The 26,588-nt window shown below is 35.4% G+C and overlaps 2 protein-coding genes across 2 annotated transcripts in view; one reads left to right on the forward strand and one right to left on the reverse strand.

Moving 5' to 3' along the window:
* Positions 1-3,916: 3,916 nt before the first annotated feature.
* On the forward strand, positions 3,917-5,056 carry LOC144442648 (3 beta-hydroxysteroid dehydrogenase/Delta 5-->4-isomerase type 1-like). Its single transcript, XM_078132027.1, has one exon. It carries the CDS (start codon positions 3,917-3,919, stop codon positions 5,054-5,056), a length of 1,140 nt encoding a protein of 379 aa, XP_077988153.1.
* Positions 5,057-6,643: 1,587 nt separating this feature from the next.
* The window catches only part of LOC144442811 (serine/threonine-protein kinase PAK 3-like), a 35,061-nt gene continuing 15,116 nt past the window's right edge, over positions 6,644-26,588 (reverse strand). Inside the window, exons 2-14 of the mRNA XM_078132184.1 lie at positions 23,254-23,484; positions 22,453-22,538; positions 21,935-22,100; positions 21,233-21,297; positions 20,336-20,440; positions 17,278-17,392; positions 16,729-16,841; positions 14,889-15,026; positions 13,980-14,072; positions 13,491-13,590; positions 12,674-12,870; positions 12,097-12,234; positions 6,644-11,210 (exon numbers count right to left, since the gene is read on the reverse strand). Of these exons, the coding sequence (XP_077988310.1) occupies positions 11,127-11,210; positions 12,097-12,234; positions 12,674-12,870; positions 13,491-13,590; positions 13,980-14,072; positions 14,889-15,026; positions 16,729-16,841; positions 17,278-17,392; positions 20,336-20,440; positions 21,233-21,297; positions 21,935-22,100; positions 22,453-22,538; positions 23,254-23,443 (1,590 nt within the window). The 5' untranslated portion in view covers positions 23,444-23,484 and the 3' untranslated portion in view covers positions 6,644-11,126. The remainder of the gene's footprint in view (positions 11,211-12,096; positions 12,235-12,673; positions 12,871-13,490; positions 13,591-13,979; positions 14,073-14,888; positions 15,027-16,728; positions 16,842-17,277; positions 17,393-20,335; positions 20,441-21,232; positions 21,298-21,934; positions 22,101-22,452; positions 22,539-23,253; positions 23,485-26,588) is intronic.

Raw genomic sequence — 26,588 nt, forward strand, 5'->3', positions numbered from 1 at the left:
TTACTAAGTATTTTTACAACCCCTGCAAAATAATAGGAAAGTTGTAGTAACTCTTTTTAATTTATAGATTGCAAGCGAAAATATCGATATGTAAATTAACTATTGTTGTGTGAAGCTCAGACCACTTTATAGTGGTCTGAGTGTGAAGTAAACTACTTTACAAGTTAAGGCCTAACTGTGGTGATCCCTGGATTCACTCTGACAAGTGTACCGTCCAATACATTCCTGGTTGTGTGACCTCACGATTGACTCTGCACGCCTACGTACCGTCCAATACATTGCTAGTTATGTGACCCCTGGATTGACTCTGACACGTGTACTCAAAACATTCCTGGTTGTGTGACCCCCTAGATTGACTCTGGCAACGTAGGTAAGAAATGTGGATACCAAAGTTCAATCATGCCATTGTAAGAATGAAGTGTTCTTCCATCACAATCCAAAACACAATAACCATCCCTCCCCCCGTCATTTTTTCCCAAAACACAAGGACCACCCCCCCCCCCCACACACACACACACACACTTTCAATATCAAAAATAGGGTGACCTCTCCAGGGCTGAAGAAAATGACCGACCCCTAACTCTGTTCATGCCCTCGCTACCCGTCCTCCATATACTTCATGCACTGTACGCGTGTAGTACAGTTAGGCTACTTGGGAAGATTCCAGTACGTGGATCGATTGTTGTATCATGCTGTTAATGCGTGAACACTGAGAACAATAGAATACAATAGAATACAATATATAGCAATCAATTTGACAATACTTGTACAAATTATGAATATAAAGACACGAAATGTGACGTGGGTGGAGGGGATACAAGGGTAAACACGGGTGTAGTATTTGATGGATAAATGTATGCTTGCAGCGCAGAAATATTTTTAAAATATAAATGCAAACACATACATACATACATACATACATACATACATACATACATACATACATATATATATACATACATACGCACAGAGACAGACAACAGACAGACACACAGACAGACAGACCACACACACACACACACACACACACACACACACACACACACACACACACACACACACACACACACACACACACATATATATATATACATTATACATGTCTTTCTTTATACGGTATGGGTTTTTTTCATTAAGTTCTTTCGTGATATGAAAACTAAATCCAATTGCGACCTTGATGTCTTGAAGTGGCCATATGGATGACAAATGTGTATTTTGGATTTTTATTTCTTTAGACAATTCTACTATATTTCGACCAAATCGTTGTTTGTAACTCAATAAATTACAAACTGTTTTTTTTAAAGTGTGTAAAAAGTTTGTTGTCGTACGTACAATAACAAATATTGTGAAAGTGTGTTAATGTTTTGTAATTTCTTGAGTTACAAACAAAAGATTTAGTATAATACATGTATGTTGCTTTATGTTGTTGTTTTTTCAAGTCTAAAAAGTTGTCTTATAAACAAAAAAAAACAAAAATAATACCCAATTTGTGGAGTCATGATGGGTGTGACCGGCTTGGAATCTGCAGGTTGCAGGTTCTAGCCCCGTTGCTGCCTGCTGTTTGTTTCTGAGTGGCTAAAGTCCTTGGGCAAGATTTGAACCACGGACCTGGTAGGATGTAGGTTTCAATGTGAAGGCTTTCATCCTATGCGCTTAAATGGGCTGCGATGGATTGTATGCTCCCCGGGGAGTTGAGGAAGACTAAAGGGCCGTTGTGCCGTTCTGATCCGAGCCAGTGGTAATAATTGTAAAGCGCTTTGAGCACGGAGTGGGAAAGCGCTATATAAGAACCCCAAATTATTATCATGTTATAATTATTATATGGCCACTTTGAAGTATACAATGTCCAGTTACTGATTGGTTCCTACCTAGTACTGGTTGCATAAAACAGTTCATGCAATGAACCCATGACTCACAGCAGCACGCGTGGTGAAGTGACGCGTGATATAGTTTGATTTATCGAACACTTCAACAGACAATGGAATGAATTTAATGCAAACACTGGTTTAGACTCAGAACAAGGGTTAAAACAGGTCAATGCTCGCCATAAGCTTGTCCAGAGATTGAGTTATCTAAGATTAGTTGATACATGAGTCAACAAGTTGGAGTCATGATGGGCTAGCGTGACCGGCTTGGAATCTACAGGTTGCAAGTTCGAGCCCCTGCTGTAAAGTCCTTGGGCAAGTTTTGAACCACGACTGTGCCTCAGTCAACTCAGCTGTATAACTGGGGGACCTGGTAGGATGTATGTGAAGGCTTTAATCCTATGCGCTTGAATGGCTGCAATGGATTGTATGCTCCCCGGGGAGTTGAGGAAGACTAAAGGGCTGTTGTGCTATTCTGATCCGAGCCAGGGGTAATAATTGTAAAGCGCTTTGAGCACGGAGTGGGAAAGCGCTATATAAGAACCCACCATTATTATTATTATTATTATTATTATTATTATTATTATTATTATTATTATTATTATTATTATTATTATTATTATTATGCATTTATTTGTTTCAACCGTTAAATTCGATTTTCTAGTAAGTAGTTTTCAAGTGCAAAAGCAAGATCGTGTTACACTGATAATGTAGTAACCAGTAATGTAGTAACCAGTAATGTAATATTAAGCTGACATTGTACTTAAAACTTACCAATTATAATGTACTGGTATATAATTAATTAGAATCGATAATTGCAACAAGCCCTTCCCCGCCATGTTTTGTCCGATAGTCCGGTAATGTATCAACACATTTTCCGATAATATATCAACTCTAAATCATATATTCAAATTAGGAAATATTCGTCAAATGAACATCGATTTGTTAAATCTGAAAATAACACAATCTAACACGACGATTGATATCTAGTGACGGGTGGTTGGTGACACGTGAATTGCATGTCACGTGATAATAAAAAAATTATATATATATAATTTTCACTAGATATCATTATTTTTTGTTTATTTGTTAATACACGTGGTTGCGTGGAGACTTCTTTTTAAAAAAATTTAACCAGGCTTTTTTTCAAGGTTAAATAAGGTTTATTAATCGAAAATAGAAAATTAACAAAAAAATTTTTCAAAGTATTTTATTTTTTATCGGTGTGTGTGTGTGTGGGGGGGGGAATGACTGTAGTTTAATAGTTCTAATCACGTAGCTGTACTTGCGTGCATGTTGTTTGAATACGATGCGATGTTATAGCATACAAGGTACATATAAATCTTGTCAACTTCCAACTGCTCTTTGCCCGATATGATAAACGTCTTCATGCAGTCTACTATTGTCTTATATTATTCCATCCCAGTTGACAGTCAAACCCAGGGACTGGTCAGTTTCTCCAGCATGGGGGGGGGGGGGTCCAAGGGCACATAAAAATACAAAAACAAAGACCACACAAAAGAGTAACACTTTTTGGCCTGTACAACTTTCCGTTACATATATTTCTAACATTACTATTAGTATGACACGTAATATTTCTTGTTGATAAAAAAAAACATGTACAGACGGAGAGAGAGAGAGAGAGACAGACAGACAGACAGACAGACAGACAGACAGACAGACAGACAGACAGACAGACAGACAGACAGACAGACAGACAGACAGACAGACAGACAGACAGACAGACAGACAGACAGAGGGGAGGGAGGTTGATCAACACTTTAAGAAACTAGAAAGGAAAGAAATACAAAGGTGAATCTCACGTGTACAGAGGCAGACATGAACGGGGACTTCACTATGGCAAGGTGAAACACATGTTAGGAGGTGAACGTGACCGACATTGTCACTTTGTGTGTATCGTGTTCACATGGCGATTCCTGCAAAACAAATTACACATTGTATATATGTAACCACTGTTTTGTGCATTCCAGACTGTCTTTCCTCGATATCATTTCAAGATTCGTTCCTAGATGAGCTCAGCGTACACCGAGATGGAGCGACCATCCCTTCAAAGTGGTGATGCTGTCATAGTGACAGGTGGGGCCGGATTTCTTGGGCAGCACATCGTTCGACTACTGTTAACGAAGTGTGATGATGTTTCTGAAATAATCACCGTGGACGTACAGCCGTTTAAATGGATCGCTGGACTTGAACCCGAAACAAAGAACGCCAAGCTTCGTCATTATCAATGCGATCTTACCAAGTTTGAAAACATCGACAGAATTTGTAAAAATACAAATGTCGACGTTATCTTCAACACAGCTGCCTACGTAGATGTTGGTACAGCACAAGACAGAACGAAGATGTACGCCGTAAATGTTAAAGTCGTTGAAAATATGGTAAGGGCCTGCATCAGTAATAACATCAACATCTTAGTACAAACAAGTTCTCAAGATGTGGCAGTTGGTTTTGAGCCCATTCGAAATGTCAACGATGCAACTGCGAAGACCCCCAACAAATTCTTATACTACTATGCTAAAACGAAATACGAGGGAGAAAAAGTGGTACTAGATGCAAATAAGGCCACATTACGAAATGGGGGCTTTTTAAGAACAATTGCTTTGCGTCCTTGCCCAATATACGGAGAAGGCGACCAACATGGAGTTACAGCGGGTATCCGAAGCGCTCATGATAACAAGGGCATTATGGTACGATTTGGGGATCCACAAGCCGTGTTCCAAGAAGCATACGCTGGGAACGTGGCCTGGGCACACCTTTTGGCGATGCGAAAATTAAAGGCTGTCGTCAGACAAGATATACTAGGGGAGGACGTTGATGCAACATCGGTAGATGGCAAAGCGTTTTTCATAATGGACGACACACCACCACAGAACGTTTTCGATTTCTGCAAACCATTTATAGAAGCACGAGGGCACAAAGTTTCCAACTACTCCATTCCATTCTGGGTGATGTACCTGGTCGCTTTGTTTCTTGAAATATTTTGTTTTCTGTTGTCGCCCATTAAAAGAATCAAAATCCCTTTTACCAGAGGATCGCTGTACTACATGAAACACGACCACTACTTCAACTACAGCGGTGCTCGCAAACATCTTGACTATCACCCAATTTACACACCCGAAGAAGCAAAACAACGCAGCATGGTATTTTACAAGGCCATTAAGTTCGACTGAACTTATTACTGCAGAAAGCAGCTTACTTAGAAAGACAAACTAAAACAATTACATCATCTGTTGTACGAATCTAACCATCCTGTTAAAGATGGCGTCAACACTGAAAGCCCCCAAAATGTAAACAGCAAGATCATGGAAGCCCCATCGCTGACGGTATTTTTTGAGTATTGGTAAATACCTAATGACGTCACTATTCTGTATTGTGATTATCCTAGAATAGAATATTATAACCCTGGAATAGAATATTAGCTTACAAGTGACTGTGGAAACGCCGGAGTACTTTACATAAGTAAGATTAACGTCCGACCATACAGTAGTTTGTATCACAGACAACTTGTCTGTGCTTATATCAACATGTTGCAAAAAAGTTTTAATTTGTGTCTCTCTTCGTCATCTCATAGACCCTCGTGTAGGGTCTATGGTCAGCTGAAAGCTTATTTTCAACTGTCGTATAAAGTACAAAGGTACAATATTTGTATATATTTGGTGTTTATCATGTCCATTTACTATTAAAATTGTTTAACTTCCTCTTGTCTCATTTGTGAATTATACGTTTTTAGACACAATTAAAATACTGAATTATCTTGACGTATATGCTATCGTATAACGCACAACTCTGTATTGTTAACTTTTTAACTATTTAATTTCAAAATAATGTGTGACTATTTTGGGGTTTATGTGGAGGAGACCTCAAAAATGGTTCAAAGGATCGGAAATCATACATATCTATACTGTATGGCGGCAACAGGTGTCTCTTTAGTCTCTCTAGACTAGCGACTATCGTCTCTTTGTAAGGCGAAGTGCGCCCCAAGCGGCGAAGCCGCGAGAAGTGAGGGACTTGTCCGTCTCGACTAGGGGGCTGTCCTCACAACTCACCCCTCACTTCTCGCGGCCTTACAAAGCTGAGGGACGGTATTCACACGAGTCTGGCAGCAGCAAGACTAGTGTCTCTTTTGCCACTGTTTCTAACCAATCACAATGAACCATAGGCTTAGGACGGAAACCCTCACGCACGTTTTTGTGGAGTTAACACATATTTGGTGTAATTATTCATAAACCAACATCCCTGCCAAAGTTATGTGGTGAAAAAGATGTTAGTTTATTAAATAGCTCATAGTTGATTTGTGAGTGTGAACCTTGGGATGGTCTTTATCAATGAACTGAATTTTGATCAACTTTGTTATCAACATTAATATTCCAGTTCTTTCTCATTCACTTTGGATGCTAAAGCCTAGAAAAGAAAATGGTTTGGTTCTGGTTACCCGAACCGTGGCACCTATTTTTTTCACTGTCGACCCTACCTACCCCACCTATTCTAAAATTGAGCGTAATCGGAACCACACCATTTCTTTGTTTAGGCCTAAAGATAAAAAATCTTGTTACTGTTAGTCACAGTAAATGTGTTTATCATTATTTGATAAGCAAATTTCTAATGTATTTCTTGCATATATGTGTGTGTACATACATATTTATTTATGTATGTATGTAATGTGTACGTATGTATATGTGTGCATGTATGTAATTGTCTGTCTGTATGTGCGTACCTACGCTATAATAAAGACACAGACGAAAACATTCTTCCTATTGACAAGTTTCTTTATTCTGTGATTATTTCAAGATAATAAAGCTACTGTAGAGATCTTGTCTGTCCTCTAAACTAACTTATCATAGTTATTTCTAACTGTCTATATTCTATATACTATACTATCATACATAATACGTAGCATGCTGGGGTTTCTGCAAAAATAGATATAAAATTTGGTATACGGCCACAATTATGAAATTTGCATACAAAAGTCCAATAATCTAAAACTTATATACCAGTTACATTGTCTTTATTATTCGTCACACATAATTCTTAATGTTCATTCACCAGTTTGAGATAGCTAAGAAGCAAAGTTTAAGGTCTGCATAAATGTGCATGACGTATTAGTTGTTGGAAGCTGATTGGCTGATTTCAGCATGGACTCCATATTGGAAGTGACAGTGTGTCTAGAATGATTCAAAAGGAAGTCTTGTTATAGATCTTGGCATGCACAGAAGTGTTAACATACTTCTGATTCTATGGCAGATCATTTACAAGGAACATACCAGTCTCCCAAAGTATCCTGAAAGAAACACAGTCTTGCTATGTAATAAATGGACTGTGATTTTAAGTTCTATGTGAATTACTCATAAAATTTCTATGCTATATCCTTCAAATCTCTGACAAACACATATATGCAGCAAATGAACGAAACTGACACAACAAAATCAAACAGTTGACAAACATGAGTTGAAGATTAAACACTTTCAAAACACAGAATAATGAACTTTTTACAGGCTCACTCTAATTATCTCAATTTGTGCACACCGAAAACACATTTTACTGTATAAAAAAAGTTCTGCTTGTAAGACAAAGTTCTCCATATATACATGATGATATATGGTAGTGTATGTGCTGTCTAAGGTAAGTAGTAAGTCTGAAAAGACAACAGACAATTTTTAATGTTCATACTGATAACTTCATCCTGAAACTATGTGTACCTGCTCTGAACAATGTAATAATTCAATGTAATGTAATTATATGATTTTGGCAGTCACTGTAATGTAAACTTTATTATTCATCAAAAAGATTTTATAGTTTTTATGAAACACTTGCCAAACACTGCAATATAGTGGACCTTAAGTGGTTAGCTATAAAATAAACTCTTGTAAAAGAGGACTGGATATTTATTTTGGATTTTTAATTTATAAAACAATTTTATCATGGCTTCCTATTTGAAAAAAATAATGTGAAACAACATATACCAAGTCTGTGTTTATAACTCAATACATTGCAAAAAATAAATAAATAAATGTGTAAAAAGTTTATTGTACATACAATAACAAACATTTTACATGTTTATTATGCTTTTGTAATGTAATGAGTTACAAACACAGACTTGGTATATGTTGCTTCACATTGATTTTTCAAATAGGAAGCCATGATAAAATTATTTTATAAATCAAAAGTCCCCCAAAAATATCAAATCCTCATCCATATGACCACTTTAATCTTCTAGTTTGGGTACATGTATGTTACTATAGTTTGATGGGTCCACCAAACTGCAGAAGGAATATTACTATGGAAAGTATGCTATCGGCAAACTAAGATAGACACAAACTAAATTATTGTTGATATACAACTATGGAAAGTATGTTATCGGCAAACTAAGATAGATTGCAAAAGTGGGTGATAACAGTGCCCTGGTTTACGTGGGGGTAATAACTCTGTAATCAAAGTAGTGTAAAACACTAAAAAGACCCCTTAGGGTAAGTATCAGAAACATCACCCAATAGTGAGTGTAATTACACTATAATAGTTTTATTAAATTAGGTATGTGTTAGCTTCAAGATGACTAGTCTGCTATTATGTATCACAATTTTTAAAAAGATGCAAGCAGTTTTTACGATTAAATGGCAAAGTGTAAAAATGGTGTATACAAATAATTACAGTACCTTACTGAGTTCTGAGTTATGGCGTACTTTTTCAAACACTATTGTCAATTCAGTATCAATTTAAACTCTGAATACACTATTTGAACACAGATGCTGTGTTTTCTTTACTCCACTATTTGAGTTAAAACACTAATATAGTATTTTTGGTAAGAGTAATGCAAACACACAGGTAAAATCTACCATCAATTCCTACGTTATTTTACCAGGGTGCCCCAAAAAGTGATGGTACAAGGAACCAAAGTCCTACCACATTTCTCACACCACGTTTTTCAAAACCTTTGCAAAACAGTTTGATTCTGTTCCATGTTTAGAAATATTTTCAAAACTTTCTATTTCTCTTTACGATCCATCAGCTAGATATTTACAGACACCGATTCAGCCATGCAGATATTTACAGACACAGATTGGTCCTAATTCTGGTGCCATCTGTTACATGGCATTTACGAATAATAAAGCTACAAAAAATACCTTATATAATAATATGACACAGCTTGTACGTAAAAGTTCTTACAAAATAAGCAAAAGGTGCAGTACAACTTTGTTTGTTTGTTTGTTTGTTTTACTAGTGTTTGTTCAGATGCTGATAAATCATTGGCAATATTTGCATTTCAAAGTAGACATGTATATTCAATAAACAATGTTAAAGAGGGACACCACTCCAGGAAATAAACACATGATCATTAACTTTGGGTTCTGGAGAGTCATTAAAAGACTCTCATACAGCAAGATATGAAAGCCATTCTCAAAATTTCACATTCACAATCCGGCATATCGAGTACTGAATTTCAACTTTCCACTGCAACAAGTCACAATATTTTAGCTACTTTGTATCTATATTATCAGTTCTGAAAAACTTCATGGACATTTTTACATAAAAAAGAAGTAACACACAAATACTACACGATTCATATGAAGTGTGTATATCTGTTTTCTCTCTCACTTGGGAGCTATTTTCACTAATTTTGTTTCCCTAATTTTTCTGTTACCTCTTTGCAAACAATCATCTATGATGCATTTTTCATCCAAAGCTTTTCTGCATAAATGCGTAAGTTCTCCGATTGAGAGAATAAACAGTTCAAACAAAAGCAGCAAATCATTGTTTTCAATGAAAACTGAATCACTTGAAAGTCAGTTTGTAAGCAGTTTTTTTTTTCAAAGTTTAATTTAAATTGTACAGCACATTTGCGTTATGTAATATTATGAATATAATACTGTTGACAACCTGATAAAAATGTACACCTATGTGTGACAAACTGCTGCAAAATTTCTACACGCAAAAGTAATATAAGTAAATAGTTTTATACTTAATCAAAAGTTACCATTTATAACTAAGCGAGGGGAGTCACATGACAATACTAACCAATCCTGCACTGCTATCAGTATCTTTTGTTATCTGATTGGCTGCTATGAGCTGACAGTTTCCAAATATGGCAAAATAGAATTTACATGTCACATGACAGTGCAGACCAATCCTGTTCTGCCTTGATTTTACCTGTAATCTAGTTGGCTGAGAGGAGATGGCAGTTACCAAATATGGAAAACAATTTGCATACAGTGATGATCTATACCTATTACTTGAACATACAAGGAGTAAGTATTTCTTGTTATGTTGCATATATCAAATATTGATCTCTTTACGAAAGGAGAAGTACGACTGATGAGTTGGACAGAATTTCCTTCAAATAACTCTTTTTTATTTTTGTATTTAAAGTGTCTTACTTAACAACATACTATGGCTATATAATCTTGTCTGTTCTTGAACTTTCACGGGACGATTACCTTGAGGTGGGTTGGGGCCAGATTGCACTGCACGTAGCAATAATTTTATGTTTTGTGAGAAAATTAGATGAAAGTACATTGTGTATTTTGTAGATTCAACAACAAATGCTGTGTATTCTGTCAAAATCTAAACCTCAGTAAACCTAGATATTTTCACCACTGGAAAATGTTATGATTTTATAGTCTTCAGCTAGTCCTCCAAGACTACTAATTACCAGACAGGTGCATGTACAAGAAGGCATTTGGCGCACTACGTAATTTTTCATTTTTTTATTTCCAGTGATATAAGCAAAAATAAGTCTTTAGTGAAAATATCCAGGTTTACAGTATTGGACATCCACCCAACATTCTCAGGACTTGGGAAAGCACTGAGAAGGAATACCAGTATTCTATATTTCAATGTTTTGAAATCATTGAATTACATCACAGTACAAATATTGCTTTGCTTTCCTAGCAAAATTCAGTTTCAGATATTTCATAAATCACTAAATTTATTCCCATTTCTCAGTATTTATCAAATTTGGTCTCAGTTGATAATGTCTGTCATTGGACTCACACATGATTCAACTTTGTCATCAAATCTTTTTTTCAAACTATATCAATCAATATTTTGAGATTTAAGGAGCACAGAAACGTGATTCAGTAACAGATATATTAGTAGTTACAGTATTCTACTTCAAAAAACGATTCCTTATAATAAGCACCAATGATTGCCTTAATACATAGACTGATAAATGACTTATACCACCCAGGAACAGGGTACCTCAAAGTATTGTGGGTAGAGTGGGAGTGCATACAAGTTTCAGGTAGGTCAGTGCCTTTGAGCTGCCTCTTTTGCTGCTACTATAAGTGGATGAATACTTGCCAGTGGCTTTGCACACTTCAAGAATGGATGCTGTAAATAATAGAGAAAGATAGAATATGATTGTTATGCTTCTAGCAATCATCGTTTATATGTTGAATCAATGATAGTTTTAATTTGTAAGATGTGCTTTTTCATATATCTACATTCACAGGTTCTAAAAACTTTTAATATTGACTGTATCATTACATGGATGTACATAAATATTATAAACAATCTTGTCTGCTGATATTTCAAAATGAATGCTTTATCAATAATAAGTTTTCATAAAAAACACAAACAGCTGCATGATTGGACTGGGGTAGCCATTGCAACACACTCTTTCGTGTGATGCCCAAAGTGGCAGAACCTTGAAGATGAGCCATTAACATGAATGACTATTTTCAATTGTGGATTTTATTACACTATTTAGGTCATACCCCCATGGGACACACAAACAGGAAGAAAAGTGCCCTCACAGTCAATTGCACAAAGGACAATTTGGGATTTTATTGCACTCTTTACTTGTAAACTGAGAGACTAACCTTGTGTGCTGACTTATGTAACATTGTTCTATTGTTTATTGTTTACAGACATAAATTTGTAAATTGGTTAAAAAAAACATCCATTTGTCAAATAGTGATTTATATATGTGAGGTGAGTTTGTAGCCCTATTTATCCCTTGACAATCACCTCACCATTGCAGTACCTGAGAATGATATTTCCTTTCTGAAGAAGGATGGGAGATTTAAGGCAAACACCACCAATGGTCAATGTGTTAAAACAAAAGAACAGCTGTCTATTGTTCTCACAGCCTTCCATTCCTGTACATCTACCAATCACCATGCCGATACAAAAGGTCAAAGTTCATACTTGCCGTGTGTGTGTGTGTGTATGTGTATGTGTATGTGTGTGTGTATTGATGTAAAAAGACACTAACGTGAAGTAATTCTGAAGCTGACGCTCTTTTGTCTACATCCATTTCCAAACACTGTGCCAAGAAATCTCTAAAAACAGGACTGAGTCTTTCTGGATTTTGCAACTGTGGAGTTCCATTGGTTGCTATAAGATACAGAGCCTGTAGATGACAACGTCAAATATCAAGTTAAATCATAAGTTATCAAAACATGGCAGAAAGAAACAAACAGTACAATCTTCTACACAATCTGATACTTTCTATTACATTTGAAATAACTTTTTCATTGTTAAGTGATAGAAAGACATGTTGAAATTTGTGAGTGATTATACAGAAAACTAAACACCATGAATAACAGAAATGGATAAACCCAGGGTACAGTCAGGTGACAACCATCCCTCTGCTTAGCCATGCAAACCCGCTGCACGTACAGTATACGTAGAGTTGTATGGGAAGACGCGCAATGCATCTTGGAACCAGGAACAGGGCTATTATAGTATATTCTGCTGATATGATTCATCAGTAAAAAACTTGTTTTAAAATTCTTTGACGGTATGCATTGTTATTTCCATTTTTAAAAATATTGCTTGTAGTATCTCACCCTCAAAGGATTTTCATTGAGATAAGGTGGTTCTCCTTCAACCATTTCAATGGCCATAATCCCTAAACTCCAGATATCCACTTTAGGTCCATATTGTTTCCTTGTAACAACTTCAGGTGCCATCCAGTATGGAGTTCCTACCATGGTGGTACGTTTGTTCTGTTCAGGAGTTATCTGAGCACAGAAACCAAAATCAGCTGCAAAACAGAGAATGATAAAATAGTTAGTAGTATTAATTATGATCATATCATTCAGACAAATGAGTTTATGTCCTTGTGGATACATATGCAGTGCTAGGTTCAAACTTCCTACAATGTTCTTAACACAAAATAGGTGAAACACTTCGGCAACATTACATGTAACAACTTTGCATTACTTCAGTATAACTTTTATTGCAACATGTTATTTGTGATACACATAAGAAGGAAAGGTATGTGTGTATTCTAAATATTCACCCAAATATGATTTAATCTTAGTATATAACTTACTAGTCTACTACAACATTTATCTTTTACCTTACAATGGATGTCTTGCAAAAAGATTTTCTCTTATATTCTACATTACATCTCAACTAACAAGTAGCTAGGTCAATAAGAGATTGTGCCCATATTTGGGGCTGATGTTTCTTTAAGTAAAATATTGCAGGTACAATTCAAGGCGTGAGTTGTGATAGGTTGTAGTTGATTTGCCTAGAGTATGTTGGTGGCTACATATTATAAAACCACTAGCCTCTTTACTGCGGTGCTTGACGGATAATGTCTTATAGAGTGTTATATTATTTTGCTTTAGCTATTTTGTGAGAGTGGTGATTACTTACTTAGTTTGACCATACCCTCCATTCCAAGTAGGATATTATCACTTTTAATATCTCTGTGTATGACATGATTAATGTGAAGGAACTCCAATGCTTGTAGACACTGTGGACAGACAAATCAAAATAATATTAGATTTGAATAAGTTGATAAAAGGGCCAGATCTGAACGTTTTAGCTGTATTATTTTGTGTCATCTGAAAAATGAGTAAACACCTAATTGTTAGAATGACATAAATAGTGTATAAGTAGCATCCTGAGCTTACAAATATATATATTTTGGATATGGGCAGACTTGTGTGATTGATTAACAAAGACATGATGTTAATGACCGTCTGGGTGGCTTTGTTTAAATTTGAAGTTTCATCTAGGATCTTCATTGAGCATTAGGTCTTCAGACTCGAATCCAACGGCTCGTCTCTAAGCTATAAGTTATGAGGTGTTACTATACATGTATGCTGTACTGTCCTGTCTGGGGCAATCCAACCACCTTACCTCTCTACTAACAGCTGCTATTTGTCCTTCATCCATACAGGTTTCCGTGACAACATCAGTTAATGAACCACCAGCTAAAAATTCCATGACAACCTGGTAAAAATAAAGAATGGTCCTAATTTGAGTACTTGACAACTTATGAATGGTTGACACATCGGAAATCTGTCCTACTTTCACATGAAAGTTGTTGGTCTGAGCTTCACTGCTAACATTTGTTTCTGAATGACTAAACACCTTTGGTATGTCTGAACCATGTATATGTCCTGGTGAACCCAATTGTGCAATTTAGGACTTAGTATGACAGACGAATTTAATCCCATATGCCTAAATGGTTGCAGCTGTAAGAGTGTATGCTCTAGGGAATTAAAGCTAAGAGGTTTGTTGTGCCATTATTGGTCTATACCATGGATAATAATTGTAAAGCTGTGTACGGGAAAGTGTCAAACAAAACCAATACTGTTATCACCACTACCATTATTACTAAATCACTGACTTTCCAAGTTATATCTTTCTCCTTGACATATCATTTTACATGGCATGGGGTAAACAACGAAAGCTTTACCTGAAACTGCTAAATTGGGAATTTGTACTCCAGGGGGAACTAATGAAATGCAAAGTAATAACTAAGAGATCCAGAAAAGTGTCATTACTAACCTTGTCTCATCACTAGAGGGCAGTGTTCATTCAAAAGTTAATGACTGAAGCATTTAGCTAAGAATTGACATATTTGTAATGTTCACCTTGTCTCATCACTAGAGGGCAGTGTTAATTCCATAAGTAGTAAATTGACAAGAAATTGACATGTGTTATGTTGGCCTGTGCTCATCACTAGAGGGGGGTATTGACTTTGTTTATGTTTACTCTCTAATCACTAAAGGGTGGTGTTTACTGGAAAGGATGATCACTTACCCAGAGTTCTTCACCTACTAAATAACTGTCCAAATAATTGACAACATTGGCATGTTTATTCTCTCTCATGACAAGGATTTCATTGATGATCAACTCTTTCTTTGGCTGTTGTTGTAGATTCATCTGTTTTATAGCCACCTAGGGGAAAAAATCAAAATATGAAATGCATAATTACTTTAAAAGAATGGAAATTTAGAAAAATAATCACACAATCAGGTCTTGTATCCTCAATAGCCTTAACAACATGACATAATCTGAATGTTGACTCATTAAGAGTACTTGCAGGGATTACAACCTGTTACACCTACGTAAATTCATTAATTGGTGAGAGAAGTTATTAGCTTAGTCTATTGGCTATCTGTGGCTTTGAATATTGACATTTAACGCAGCAGACAGTGTCTAGACTATCATTAGCTGGACAAATAGAACACATGAATTTAGTGTAGGGCCATGAACATACATCTGATAGGTAATAGTCAGTGTGCCCTCTAAGCCAATCTGACGTGCCACTGACACACCAAAATTTAATGTTCCCCTATTTCTTACTTTGTGGTGACTGACAAGAAATGCCAGTTTTTATCATTTTGACCTAGAACAACAAAATTTGGCTATCATTAGAGGGCACATTGGGTAATAGCATGAAAGCATTTTTCCCGACTGGATTGCTTGGGCAATATTAAAAGTGTCGGTATCGATGAAAATTTACTTTCAATAGTACACAGGTAGACAAGAGTAGTGTGGGTGACAGGTAAACAGGTTAAAGGGTCACTGGTAAAGAAGCTAATTAGATGCAAATTACAACAATTAGCTAATTGGTTGGTTAAATGGTTAGAGATGTCATTAGACAGATAAATAGAATACATGAATACAGTATAGGGCCATAAATTATACATCTGGTAGCCGGCTGGTAGGTAATGTGAGTGTAATTTTTCCCAACCCAAATCGAGTCTGTAATACTACTAGATGCTTTATGATGACAGCAAACTTGCAATCAGAATATCGTTTTTGTTGGATGAAAAGTATATCTATAAACCGAAATAAACTCATGATGGTATTGGTAGGAACAGTGTATAAATACTATGACAACTATACCTCCTGTCCAGGTGATATCTCTATAACAGTGTATAAATACTATGGACAATGATACCTCCTGTCCAGGAGATATATCTATAACAGTGTATAAATACTATGACAACCATACCTCCTGTCCAGGAGATATCTCTATGACAGTGTATAAATACTATGACAACCATACCTCCTGTCCAGTTGATATATCTATAACAGTGTATAAATACTATGACAACCATACCTCCTGTCCAGGTGATATATCTATAACAGTGTATAAATACTATGACAACCATACCTCCTGTCCAGTTGATATATCTATAACAGTGTATAAATACTATGACAACCATACCTCCTGTCCTGGTGATATATCTATGACAGTGTATAAATACTATGACAACCATACCTCCTGTCCTGGTGATATATCTATGACAGTGTATAAATACTATGACAACCATACCTCCTGTCCAGTTGATATCTCTATAGCGGTGTATAAATACTATGACAACCATACCTCCTGTCCAGGTGATATCTCTATAGCGGTGTATAAATACTATGACAACCATACCTCCTGTCCTGGTGATATATCTATGACAGTGTATAAATACTATGACAACCATACCTCCTGTCCAGGTGATATCTCTATAGCGGTGTATAAATACTATGACAACCATACCTCCTGTCCTGGTGATATCTCTATAGCGGTGTTTAAATACTATGACAACCATACCTCCTGTCCAGTTGATATATCTATAGCAATGTATAAATATCATACCTCATGTCCAGTTGATATCTCTATAGCGGTGTATACAGTTCCTGATGCTCCCTGTCCAATTTTCTCAAATTTGGTATACTTCTTTTTTGGATCGCCAACACTGACAATGGTTCCTGTAAAGTGACATTGTAAAACAAACAATTGAAGAAGTTGGAAAATATCAATCAGGCCATAATATCTTCTACACAGCCATTGCTTTTAATATATTGTCATTTGATAATAACAAAAATAATTCAATTCAAATTAATTCTGAAAATGCCCTGAAGTTATATTACCCAAAAATCATTTTACCCTTGTTTAGGTCAAAAGTCTGTTGAACGACAGTATTTGTATTATGTACAGACATTACAAACTATTTCATGATATTTGATAAATGACTGACTTGCTGTCACCATTTCTTCTCTTTGTCTTTAGAAAACAAGGCTTCTTGTGTTACCTGTATTTCCCATTGTTGGAAGAAATACAATGGTAATAATATGACAGACTATGTTGTCCTTGTCATATCTTTAAATCATACAATTGTCAACACAAACTACAATCATTACTTACGTAACCGTTGCAAAATTTCTTCATCTGACATTTTCTTTTTCTTAAATTTCTCCTTTGGCTTAGATGGTGTTGGGTCTGGCTGTGGCTGCACATCTATTACTGATCTTGTATATAACTGTAAATTTAACAACATATTGCCAAGTGAAATTCCAACACTCCAATAAGACTGTTATCATCGTACATATTATGCCAGTGTACTACACAGGTGCAGCTTACTGGAGAGGTCTTCAACTGTGAGGGGTGTATTTAACTTACAAGTGCACATTACTTAGATTTGCAAACTTGCTCAGTCTGTCAAGGCAGCTTTGACTAGACTGCAGTTAACTCATGGCAAAAAAAAAATTAACACATTAGGAACGATTGGCTGATACAGCATTATATGTCAGAAATCCACCAATTAAATGCAGTGTTACAACACTGAGTTTACAAGTCACATGTTAAGACATGTTTGTTACTGATGGAATGGAAATGAACACACTACCTGTACAAACACTATATCCTTACCTATCTCATTTGGTTAACTAATTGATGGCGATTACTAGAATTTACAACTTCTGTGATTACAACAGACATAGACATTCAGGAATTGAAGATACAATTACATAAGTGTTTAATTTATTTACATATTTATTTGGTTTTTGTGACTACAGGTAGTTGTAACAATAACACATCTGGTCACTGCCAGATCATTAGCATGATGAAATACTTCAAGTATTTTCTATCTATTTTCACTCAAAACTATTCAAATGTAGGTTTCTGGACAAAAAACATTGTATGCCTTAGTGGAGTTCCAGACAGATGGGTTTTCATTTCTTTTTCGTGGGATGACAGGTGGGGTGGGCAGGATGTTGTCAAGCTTGTACTGTCTTCTCAAAGCACAGCATGAGGTGTCAATGACACTTATTTGAACTGGTTTGGAATGATCTGAAGGAAGTCTTGAATACACTATGAAAAGAGTCACACAAAATACATTTTATTTAAATAAACATTTTTTAGAAATTGGTTTACATTTAATGTGTTCATTTATTAACATGGATAAATCTCTAATGAGATGTGCTGATGTATTTACACTTAACTAAACAACATGGAAGTTACTTTATCCAACTAAAAACATACAAAACAATTCTCAAACAACTTGGTACCCAAAATATATAGATGAGTGAGATGGAAGTGAGCATTGGTGACAAAACTCCATTCACAATCATTACCAAAAACCTTGATGTAATAACATGCCAAAAATTGCAGTGTTCACTTTGCAGACGAAGGGTAACCATAACAACACCAAAGCTAGTGCCATCTCTTAGCAACCATCATTTGTGGTGATGATACTGACACCATGACAACAAGACATGCTCTGTACTAATTTATACAACACTACAAAGACTTGCAATTGAATGGAATTAAAGTTTTGGAGTAGAATTCTGCTGAATATCAAATTAGAAATATAATCAAACTTTGTGGATCTTATTTTGTCGAGAGGTGAAACAAGAAAAAGAAATAGTATATTTTAATACATCATAAATATTACATGTAGTGGTAAATACAGAAATCAAGCGATATTCTCTACATCAGATTTTAATCAGATTGATTATATGCATGCCCTAGGCAAGGAAAATATTTCAAGTATCATTAGTTTATTATCTTGAATGTCTTATTTCAAAGAATGCTAATGGCTTTGCAGAATAACTGACTGAACTAAATTAAATATTTATTAATCTTCATGGCATTACTAAACCTAAGACTTAGAATTCTGGTGAGCTACAAAATAGTTTTTCGTACTGACTAAAAACTGCAATGAAGTTAAATATTTTGGACCATCTTGTGTGATCGTCTTACATATTTTCTGTGATGGCCTTGCAGTCAAAAAGACATTGACAGAATTTGTTTTCAATTGCAAGCCTAGGTAGATTTCACACACAATGGAAATGTTAACAGACATTGTTCCCCTGTAATATGGCAATACACTGCAGATTGACATGTGACCAACTCACCCTTGATTTAGTGTGTTCAGGTCTTGGTACAATAGTTGGAGGTTTCAATATCTCCTCTATCTCATCCTCCTGTATAACCTGTATCAAATATCTATTCTTATTTACCGATTTTTGTTGGCAAGAGTTATGCCATAAAAAATACATTGCTACCTCCACCATTTGGTGTTTTTGGTGTGTTATTTTGTAAAACATAGAGTGTTATACCACACACAGATTGCTACCTTTACCATTTGGTGTTCAGTGTGGTTTTTGACTTCCACACATGGAAACATTAGAACATTCAATGTTACCACACACAGACTGCTACCTTTACCATTTGGTGTTCAGTGTGGATTCTAACTTTTACACATGGAAACATTGAATGTTACCACACACAGATTGCTACCTTTACCATTTGGTGTTCAGTGTGGATTCTGACAAAAAAGAGATGCTACCACAACTGTTGATGTTCATGTTATTTTTCACACATTCTACTCTAAGCAGAAAAAGATAGCAACCTCTACCTATGACGTTTTCTTGAGTTTTTCTCAAACATTCAACTTTAGCAGAAAGAGAAAGCCACTGGTACATTTTGATATTCATGCTGGTATGTGTCTTAAAAATATTGCTACCAATACTATAGAGTGAATAGTGTTGAAGTGAACTCATTGATTGATATTTATTGACCCCACACTTTGAAGTTAATCTGTTTTATAATAAATAGTTTGTTGCCTTTACCCTTTTTGTGTTATCAGTCTAAATAGGTTTCAGATTTCAGTGTTAATAACCTTAGTGCTGCCCATGTTGTAATATTTCTACCAAAATCAATCCTAAACTTACAACTATTCTTTCACCTTCCATCCTTACTTTGATGATCAGATGGAACTCACCCTAAACACAACTGAACCTCAGTTCAGTTCAGCGAAAAAGAGTGTCTCAATTAATACAACAGGATAACGATCAGTTTTGATTTCAGCTTAAATTGGGGTTGAAATTTGCTAAAAAAGTTAAAAAAAAATTCATAAATTTTGGTCAAATTTCTTTGGTGTGAAACTTTTAGGTAGTGAATGCCAGACAACTATTCTCACCTTTGATTTAGTGTGTTCTGGTCTTGGTGGAATGGAAGGTGGGGCAGCATTTTCATGTTCATCTTTTTCATCAGGAATCTGTGGAACTTCTGGTGGTTTGGATTTCTAGAAAATAGATATCGATTTATCTTGTTATTTTCATATGCAATGTTGACATGACAATGTTGACATGCTTCAGACTGGGAAATTCTCATATAATGGGAGATAATGTGTTCTACTTTGATAATTCTTTGTACTTCTAATAGCATTTATCTCATACTAGAGGGTCAACATAGAAAATGAAGGCCAACTTACTCAAACATGCATAGTAATGTAAGTGTAGTACATGGCGTGTATGTCAGTCATGGTGTCAACCAAAATATCAAATGATTGATCAAGTTATTTTTTACTGATTTATTGATTTTTAACATAAATTAGGAAGTCACAAGAGGTGACTAACACATATAAATATTATAAACATGGACCCCAAATCAAACATATGAAGATTATAACGTTTTTCATTTTATCACAACATGAGATAGTCTAGTTGTTCGACCTCGGGCTTTCTTCCGTTACGACAAACACCTGAAAGGTGCAATCGAGGGCAAACACCAGATACCTCAGTAGTGACCTGCAGTCACCTTCACAGTGAGCAGAATAGCCCGAGGGGTTTAGCAACAAGACTAAGCATGATAGTGCTATCCTACACTGCGAAAGAATTCTCATCAATAGATATGTATTGAAAGAATGTGAAGCAGTTAAAGACATTTCTCACTGTCTTGTAATTTCACTGGTGATATCACTTCCAGTATAAAAATGTTCCACAAATTTTGAAAAAAAAAATTGCCAGCTTGGTTTTATGAATGACAATTCAGAGGGTGATGATATCAGGAAATGATTTCAAGAAGTCTTACTTACTGGAGGTGATATAACAACATGACTACTGAACGTATCGTGAAGAGTTCCTTTGTCTGAACTTGCAGCTGTAAGACAACATAATAACGACAGTGAAGTCAAATGACTACAACAAGAGGATAAATAGCGTTAACTTTGTCTGTTCAGGAATATGGAATGAGACAAGTTTAAAACAAGGTCAAACAACTACAACAATAGGATAAATAGCGTTAACTTTGTTCAGTAATATGGAATGTGACAAGTTTCAAACAAGGTCAAACAACTACAACAATAGGATAAATAGCGTTAACTTTGTCTGTTCAGTAATACGAAATGTTTCAGACCAAGTCATAACTAGTGTCAGTAATTGATCAGAGCAATAACACCAGGTATCCAATCCATGTTTTATACATGTCTACTTCTGGTATTTGTTAAGTTTCAGGTAATGAACATCAATTGAGAGAAGGAAATTATTTTCTGTCTCAGATTGTTAGAACCCAATGTAATAAATAAACTATTTACGTTATTCCCTACTATCTAACTATGTCCATTCTATTTTTCAAGGCACCTTTTTGGGTTCATTGTGGTGTGTCATTCTTAGATCTTTCTATGCGTACTTTACTGTTATCTGAACTTTACGTAGTAAGTCTTTTGCCAAAATTTCCAGGTTTACAGTAGTTAATCCAATCAAAGTACAACTACAGAAAATGTACAGATGAAACTTACGGACAAGATTAGCTTTTGATACAGTCATAAATTTGTCATCATTAGGTTTACTACTGGAAGAGTCGTAGAATTTCAACACATCTAACACTGCCTGAGGATGCATCTTTTGTTCTGATTTACTAATGTTGGAAGCTTGCAGTAGTCTAGCCCATTGTTCTGGCATACCCTACAAAAGAAAGAAACAAAATTTTTAAAAATTCTGAAGTGAATAAAAGTAGGGAATAAAGACAGTATGAAAATGTGTATTAAACCGAAATATTTAATTCTCCATAAAATATACAACAAATGTTTGCTGTAAATGACTTTTGATATTGGAATGCCATCGGTGAATTATTGTAGCCACTGGCATGAATTTGATACATAGAGGCTTGATGGCCTGAGCACTGGTTAGAATGACCTATCAAAATGTTGATTTGTGAAGCAGAGACAATATGAAAACTTTAATGTTACAGGAAGTATATACTAATTTGTCCAAAATATACTCCATACTTCATTTGCATGGGTTTACATGTACTTACCGTAAATTCACCAGTTTCAGCATCAAAGCCCACATGAACTGTATGTTCAAAGCTTGTTGGCAATGAAATCTCTGGCTTTTGCTTTCCTGTGGATAAAAACAAAAGTATGATGATTTTGTTTCCTACCGTTGAGGGCGCTGATCATAAAAGAAACATGTATTCGGGTTTACTAGACTTTTTTATAATGTGGTTAAAACCCAGATACTTTGTGTTATTATAGTTCTCTGTCCTGTGGTGATGACAAATGATACCCTCCCCTAGATTTTGTTATCACATACACCAGAAACACCACTTAACCTGGATGTTGAGCAACATTAAGAAAGTTGAAAGATAAACGGTTAAGTTCAACAAAATACTAGTACCTAAACATGTACATGTAGTACTAGGTTAAAATACCAATAGCAAATACACAACCCTTAGAGTTCTTTTTATAAATGGTCATATTCTTGTAGTTTTATAGTATTATTATTCCTTTGTGCTTCATTTGTACCATTTCGCTTACAATTAGTTTATTATGCTCATATCTGTAGTATTTTTATTTCTTCAATTTTCCTTTTTCTCTTTGTTTACATTAAAGACGGAATGACTGCATGACAAACAAAATCGATATTTGGACAGTAGCTAAATGATACAGTACTTAAATTGAAAGCTCACGACAGAAATTTGTTGTGATGCACTAAAATTTGGTGTTTCCCTTTCTCTCACAAGAAATCATATAAATACTTTTCATCATTTTGAGCCACACTAAAAATATTTGTCTCTTCTACGAGTCCTAGTTACTGACGTTACCATGGAAATTACCTTTGTCCTCATTTTTGTTCTGTAGCCATGGCATCTTCTTCTTCTTCTTACTCTTAATAGTATCTTCATTTGGAGTGCTAGGCAAGGGTTTTGATCCTGCGACTATCATGGTGGAAGATTTAGTGTCTTGTCTAATAGTGCTGGCAATACGTAAAGGGGGTGCTGGGGGATTGTCCTCTCTGTCATCCATAGAGATGCACTGTAACAAGTCAATCAACCACTGCTGTGAGGCTGCAAATAAACACACACAAAGATTATAGATTAGATAAACGGAATAAATATCATCAAAGATATAAAAAAAATACACATTATGTAAAGGCAGTAAATAAAGACAAAAGTATCATCCAGAATACATTCAAAGTCTTTTTTTTTCTGTGTTCCCTTAAGTTAAAACTTGTTTTTTCAGATGTACTTCTACATACATGTATCTGTATATGTACATGTATGGCTGTTAGATTCCCCTAATCTCAGTCTATCTGTATGTCTGTTTATCCCCCCCCCCCATATCTATCTATCCGTACATGTATTTCTGTCTGTTGCGACCTCTGTCTGTCTGTATATCTGTCAATATCTTTTTCCTTCCTCCTTTTTACTTAATTTTCATAATAGCTAGGTGTTATCAATCTTGTTAATGATCTATCTTCATCAGCATACCTTAACAACTCAAAAAATTATACATTTACAATCAAACCAACAATCAGGAAGAGAATTCCTAACCTGTTATTACTTATCTCTACCTTATGCTATCTGTGGCAAATCTGACCTTTGACCTTATAAACAGAATTTGAAGACCTTGACCTGATGACTCATGTAATGAATCATATAAACTGTATACATATACCTAGATGACACTGCTTAATAATTGAACTTGACCTTTGACCTAGCAAACCCTACTGTATTACTCATCATCATGCATAGTGAATCACTTTCTTTTCCTCAATGTACATGAAGTGATTAATCATAAAATTACAATGCACAGTATAATGGATTCAGTAGCCGAGTGCTCCACTACATCAACCAGTACATTGTGATGTCTGCTGGAGGCCATCAACTTTCATTACATTGATATGAATCACACTCGTATATCATTTTGGTTTGTTCCTTTGTTGGACTTGATGTAGAAATAGTTAAATTTCAAAATGTTTTCTTTACAATTTCTAATAGTTCAATCGCTATACACTGAGAGATTCATTACTGATCATACTCTTTTAACCATTAGCTACATGTAAACACACGACTGATTACAGAACTATTAAACCCTGCAGCAAATATTTCAGTCTCACGTTGTACACAGAGTAGTCTAGTTCCTGACAACCGTGTTCCGGTAATGTATGAAGATAACGTAGTGTAAAATCGGAACACGGTTGTCAGGAATTAGACTATAGAGTGGTTGTACAGAAGTATATTGAATAGTGAGGTATGAAACTCACATGTATGAAGCAAGACACATACAAATGTACATATTGAGTATTAGGATGTTGGGGAATAGAATACATCACAATCTGATTAAAATCTGATGTAGTGTACATGGCGTGATTTCTTTTTGGCTGTTACGTTTACTGTCGTTTGTTCTTTTGTGAGCACTCATTACATACATCTGACACAACACCATAGGCATTCCCATACCAAATCTAAAGCGCTGAGTGAATTCATGAATGAATGAAAACGCGTATTTCACTGAAACATACGGGTATAGTACTTCAGAGCGCAGTCAACAATGTTATCGTTATTGTTTGGTGGTTCTGTTTCTTTCAATTTTGAACGTTGAGTGTATATATTGTAATTAAGACGGATTCTGATTGGCTACTCATAAGTACGAGATTTGGTTGGGGACGCCAATGGTGTTATGTCAGATGTATGTAACGAGCGCTCACAAAGGAACAAATGACAGAAAGCGTAACAGTCAAAAAGAAATCGCCAAGTGTACAGTACATCGGATTTTATTCAGATTGAATACATCCTAAATGAACAATGGCTAATCTTATCCTACTATACACGAGTACGTGTATATGTGTGTTGTATATGTACATGCAATGCAGATTTTTCTGACATATCTACATGTGTATCATCTCAATTTACCAGTAACTGTAGACATGAATGATTTACACATACTGCCTGAAGTAGTAATGGTTCATAAATACTGCATATATAAACTTTAAAGTATTTGATAGTGTTTAGTCTAGAGGCTATCTTATCTGTGATATTGAATCTCTTTTCACAGAGACCTTTGAAGCCACTACACAAGTGGTCTAGTTCCTATATGGTATAAATAATCGGCATCCACACTACTGAATGGATAGCCTCCAGACTACACATGTAGATACACGTAGCATTCTGTCTTTGATTTTTGTTTGTTTATCTGCCAAGATAACCTCTTCTATAATTTGGCTACCATGGTCCACTATCCTCCTTTCAGATACTAGGAAAGTCTATAACATCTAAAATCTAAATGATGTATCATTATTATTTTTGCACCTGACACAAACTATTAACTTTCAGTAGGATTAACAGCTCACAAGTCTTTGGTATATATTGAGGGCATAAAGGTAACTCTCTTCTAATGTACAGGCCCCATCAATTGTGAAGTGCTATGAGTCATCTCCAACAATTAATTGCAATATAGATGTACTATATGACAGTATGTATTTTAGAAAAGTGATGAAGTACATCAGATTAGACAGTAGATGAATTATAATGATTATCTATTGGGTATGAAAGTACCAGTCTGTCACCAGAGTGTCACAGGGTATGAAAATACCAGTCTGTCATCAGTGTCACAGGGTATGAAAATACCAGTCTGTCATCAGAGTGTCACAGGGTATCAAACTACCACTGTACCAGTCTGTCATCAGGGTTTCACAGGTTATAATTCATTTTCTACTTTGTTCTAGGTAATAAATCACGATGTCATCTCTGTACCTTACAAATACTTCTAGCATAGACATACATGTGCATGTGTATCAATTCAGGACTTGAAATTAGCATACATGTATTGACTACCAAACACTGTATCTTCACTACCAAATTAGCAGTAGTTTAGGCAAACATGTATAGACTACCAAACATTGTATCTTGACAACCAAATTTATAAGGTTGTAGTCTGTTAGACCAATGGAAATCAATAGAAAATTGTACATGTAGCTGTAACAGTTCATTTGGATAAATTTGACTACAAAGCCAAAGAATTAACTTTGAGAGAGTGCATGCATTGAACCTGTGTAGTAATTTTTTCTGTCATGTCATGGCATTGCACACTTTGCCCAAATTTGGCAAGTGGTGCTTGTTGATCTCGCTGTCATTTTTTCCCATTATCTTAACATTTTTGTGTGTAAAAT

This window comes from Glandiceps talaboti, chromosome 11 (assembly GCF_964340395.1).
Source record: "Glandiceps talaboti chromosome 11, keGlaTala1.1, whole genome shotgun sequence".
Classification (NCBI taxonomy): domain Eukaryota; kingdom Metazoa; phylum Hemichordata; class Enteropneusta; family Spengelidae; genus Glandiceps; species Glandiceps talaboti.